The sequence below is a fragment of the Schistosoma mansoni genome, chromosome 6 (assembly GCF_000237925.1).
Source record: "Schistosoma mansoni strain Puerto Rico chromosome 6, complete genome".
NCBI classification, from domain to species: Eukaryota; Metazoa; Platyhelminthes; class Trematoda; order Strigeidida; family Schistosomatidae; genus Schistosoma; species Schistosoma mansoni.
This window is the reverse complement of record NC_031500.1, coordinates 1,545,806-1,550,164: the sequence shown is the minus strand read 5'-3', so window position 1 is coordinate 1,550,164 and position 4,359 is coordinate 1,545,806. Positions and strand designations below refer to the sequence as shown.

Here is a 4,359-nt window from a genome sequence, read left to right as displayed (position 1 = left end):
TCATGTGAGCAAAGAACCTTCTTCTCAACTTCCCCAGTTTATATCTGAATTCGTTAGGAATATCATCACGATAAAAATAGTTTAAACGATGGATTTTCTGGTGGGCTTGTTGACTATCTGCGTCCAACTGTTTGCTTCTAGAACTTCAAAGATTTTTTCAAGATAAGAAGAACCACGTAATGGATGCGAACAAACACTCGGCGTATTTAAACCACCACCTAGTAACCTAGCTAGATGTAATGTAGATAATTAGGTAAATACTTGATTTAAATGTGCATCTAATGCACTGGCTGCAGCTAATGGTCTATTGATGCAACCCATTTTAATATCTTGACGGTCACGTTTATCTATAGTGTTGAATATAGCCTCATCCAACAATTCACAACCCTCTGTAGAAAGTTTAGTGGACACATAATCCGATCGTTTTGTATGCCAATTAACACCCGGCGTATTTAAACCACCACCTAATAACCTACAAACAGGTACCGTGATCACCAAGAAGAAAATGCTCTGCACGCTCAAGATGTTATAATGATGCGGTTAAAATATCACGTATAGTATTAGTAGAATGGGAATCTCATAGATACATGATCATCAAGGCATCTTTCAAAATAAAGAGGGAGGTGATCATAATCAATTTAATCTAATGTTATGTACCCACCAGTGATAGCAACGACGACAATCAAAATCCGTTTCATGAGAGGCTGCAATCAATCAGTGCTCAGGTATAGATCTACCCATTCTGATGGGGGACCCAAATGTCAATGTTGAAATGAGTAAAAATAGGTATCACGATATCATGGGACGACATAGACTGGGAGAAGTAAACGAGAATTACGAGAGTTGCACAATCACGTACACTTAACAAAACGGTTATGTTTGGCACAATACTCTTCCATAAACGCATCAACAAAGCAATACGGTTCAGGTTACTTTCAGTCAACTGAACTTTCCAGTTTACAGGCAATGGGCTTTTGTTCACACCGTACAAAGTTTGGTGATAAACAAACAGATCTACTCCAATGAATCATGATATTATTTCTACAAATGAATATTCACTTCAGGAAACTCCATCAACCTTACGTATGACCGGAGAAATTCGGCGATCGGAGCTTAACAACGAATTACAAACGTTAATATTTCCTGTCAGCGTGTTGACAACGAAAGTGAACATCATTGGTCCAATATGCTCAAAATGACCTCGTAATTCGTGGAAACCACATTCAACTGATTGACCGAAGTGCTTCAATTCACGATAGGAGGCAGTGAATGTTTCGTCTGATAAGACTGAGTTCATTTGGCAAAACATTGGAGAATAGATTTTACATTGTAGAACATCAACATTGAATGATCTATGTCAAATGATTGGGGGCCTACTGTAGTTAGACGAGAATGGTGACGAACCAACTAACGCTGAAGTCACACCTCGCGACCAGCCCTTACGTGGATTGAACCATAGACGCATCAAAGGATCATGGACGCTATGGAGACTGTACAATACAAAGGATGTTATTACAAGAATATATTAGTTAAGGTACAACCACGAAAATACAGAAGTGAAAGAACAACCACTGCCGCGTGGGCCAGTCGATGACATGTAATTGATTGATGTGCGTTGACTATCCTTGACTTTGACAGGGATCAATGATCTGTTCGATATTCAGTGACCCTACAACATGATCATTTAAGTCAAGCTTCTAGTTCAAATTTCTCTTACTGACAAGCACTGGATTCGAAATTCTGTTTTTCCTTAAACACCACTCGTCTGCCTCCAATAACATCATTCCTACATTCAGTTATTCGGCTGTTATGAACAAACTGATTTTGATGTACATGAATGTGTGTGATGAGAAAATACTGAAGAAATTGAAAATTATAGTATATTTTAGAGACTACGTTTTCCATCAAAATTAACATAGTTGTCAATAACAAGATGGAATTCAAAACTTGACGACAATTTATTACATAGCTTATAATAGCGCCAATGCTCAATACAATCAGTGTTTCCTTCAATGTTATAGAATTCCTGGATGCATTCTGGCAACTTCCTCAATCGATCCACATTTCTTCATCAATTCCCTTAGCTTTTGCAAGTCAGACTGATGATTAGCGACGGGGAATGTTATGTTAGCTGGCATATCTACATTCAAGAATCTACACAATGGTTCCCAACCATCTGCAACTTGATATACCAGAAGACGTTCAGATGGTATATTTTCCTGAAAAGTCTTCATATGTTTTTCGTAACATTCAAGTAACATTGCATCATCATCGAAATCAAGATCATCTTTCCGAAATGCTAGTTTCATTGAGTCCGTAAGAAGTCCGTCCAATTGAACGGGGATTCCTGCACGTCGTTTCGCTTCATACATTTGTTTTGTACGTGGATCATCTGATTTTGGCATGAAAACTTCTCGGAAACTAGTCAACCAATCGTTTTTATCGCGCACTGTTAGTACAACCTGTATAAAACGAAATCTATGGTATATTAGGCTATTATCGATATAGAAGAAAAAAAATAAAGAATCAAGTATGAATGTGCTATCGATTAACTATTCGATTCAACTTCAATCTCAAATTTAGATGTTACAGGGTCCATACATATTTCCTTTCAGCAGCCAAGTTAAACTATTCACCACAGTTTTATAAAGTATGGACATTCCCGAATTTTACAATGCTTATGTATTAGAAATAGAGTGGAGTAAATGCAGTGTCAATGACCCGTATTTATATCATTCACGATATTGAACTTTTCCGATATCGGGTAGGTTATCGAACATCGTCCAAGTGGAGACTGACTATCGTAGTTTAATCAGCCACGCACAATCAACCGATGTGTCCACTGCTACATCTAACGTTCGACTCTTATATCTCTACCTATAACACATTTCTCTAGCAATATTAAGTTCGTTCTACACGGTTATCATAGTAATCTTAGCACCCGCAAATCACAGTAGGGTAATTCGGGTCGGGTACCACATCGAGGTGTATATTTGGCATGAGCTAGGTCACACCATTCCCGTTTGACCCTAAAAGCCATACTGTCAACACAAATCACCAACATAGGTTATCTACAACAGTTACAGATTGCGTTATTGATCACGATGAATGATTAAAAGGGAAAGAGTGATGAAGCTATTGGGAAGCGACGCAAATATTATCTTTGAATCCAGGAAGTTCTAAGGTTATCCAACTATTAGTTTTATGAACAAGTTACACTTTGGTTGAATTAGTATACGAAGCATCGTTTGCTAATTAACGAAGCAATTGAACTCCACAGTACTTGTCATTATAACACTAGGTAATAAAGTACATGGTCACAGTCTAGAAAAAACACCAGATAACTGATACCTGTTCTCAACCGTTGTGATATATATACATATAACAAATAAGAATGCCAGAGGTATCATCAAACTAATCTCTCAACCAACCTTTGCATTAGGGTATAAGGTCATCATTTCCTTGTATAACCAACACGCATGGGTATTAACCACAGATCCGTAACCATTCAATATCTCACTCAAATATCTTTGTATCTTCTCCTCACAACGTGTCGTCCGCACTTCATCGACAAGAGTTTGCCACTTGGCAATATCACATTGTTTTCTGGTAACAAGTTCATAACCATGATAACAAGGTTGAGAGTAAAGTATTTCCAATGCCTTTTTCATGGTTGTCGTTCCAGTTCTTGGTAGACCAGCTACAATTACGAACAATGATGTTTGAGTTTCTGACATAATTTCAACTATAAAAGAAGATGTGAATTAAAAGACAATTAGACATGGAAATTTAATCTTATTTCACTGAATAATGAAAGTTATTTCAAACTATCTATGTAAACAAAAGAATATCACACAAATACAATATGGTTGAATACGTTTAACCATCATTATTGTTTACATGTGATGTGGAATTCACAGTGAACATCTTATGTACACTGTCACTAATTCATGAAACTAGGGTAAAAAATAACATGGGAACAAGACAAGTTAAGAACGTTCATTATCTCTGGGATGTCTTTCAGCTCATTACATTGAAAACAAATATCTGACTACACAATCGCTTGTTAACATATTTATATAGAGAGAGAATAACGGTCAAACTAGACTAATTTGTACTAAGATAATCAGCATAGCCGATAGATATGAATCAAATCAAGGTAACTTCAAAGTGATAATAAACTATTTTTAAACAAATTGAGTTAGTATTTGACCCAGACAGTTAGAACTACAATTACGTATTCGTATGACGGTACAAATGGACAACCGAAGTTTATTTAAATGGATCAATGAAAAATCAATACGCAGCTTCATTCTATTGCACATTTGATCAACAGTAGTCATACACTGAGTGGAAACA

The 4,359-nt window shown here is 36.6% G+C and overlaps 2 protein-coding genes across 2 annotated transcripts; both read right to left on the bottom strand.

The window, feature by feature from the left end:
• Window positions 1-249: 249 nt before the first annotated feature.
• Window positions 250-1,297, bottom strand: Smp_192140 (hypothetical protein; the record flags this gene model as incomplete). The annotated part of the gene is made up of 2 exons (XM_018797905.1): window positions 250-464; window positions 1,084-1,297. 2 exons carry the CDS (start codon window positions 1,295-1,297, stop codon window positions 250-252), a joined length of 429 nt encoding a protein of 142 aa, XP_018652901.1.
• Window positions 1,298-2,015: 718 nt separating this feature from the next.
• Smp_089330 (putative nad dependent epimerase/dehydratase) lies at window positions 2,016-3,737 on the bottom strand (the record flags this gene model as incomplete). The annotated part of the gene is made up of 2 exons (XM_018797904.1): window positions 2,016-2,312; window positions 3,432-3,737. 2 exons carry the CDS (start codon window positions 3,735-3,737, stop codon window positions 2,016-2,018), a joined length of 603 nt encoding a protein of 200 aa, XP_018652900.1.
• Window positions 3,738-4,359: the final 622 nt, after the last annotated feature.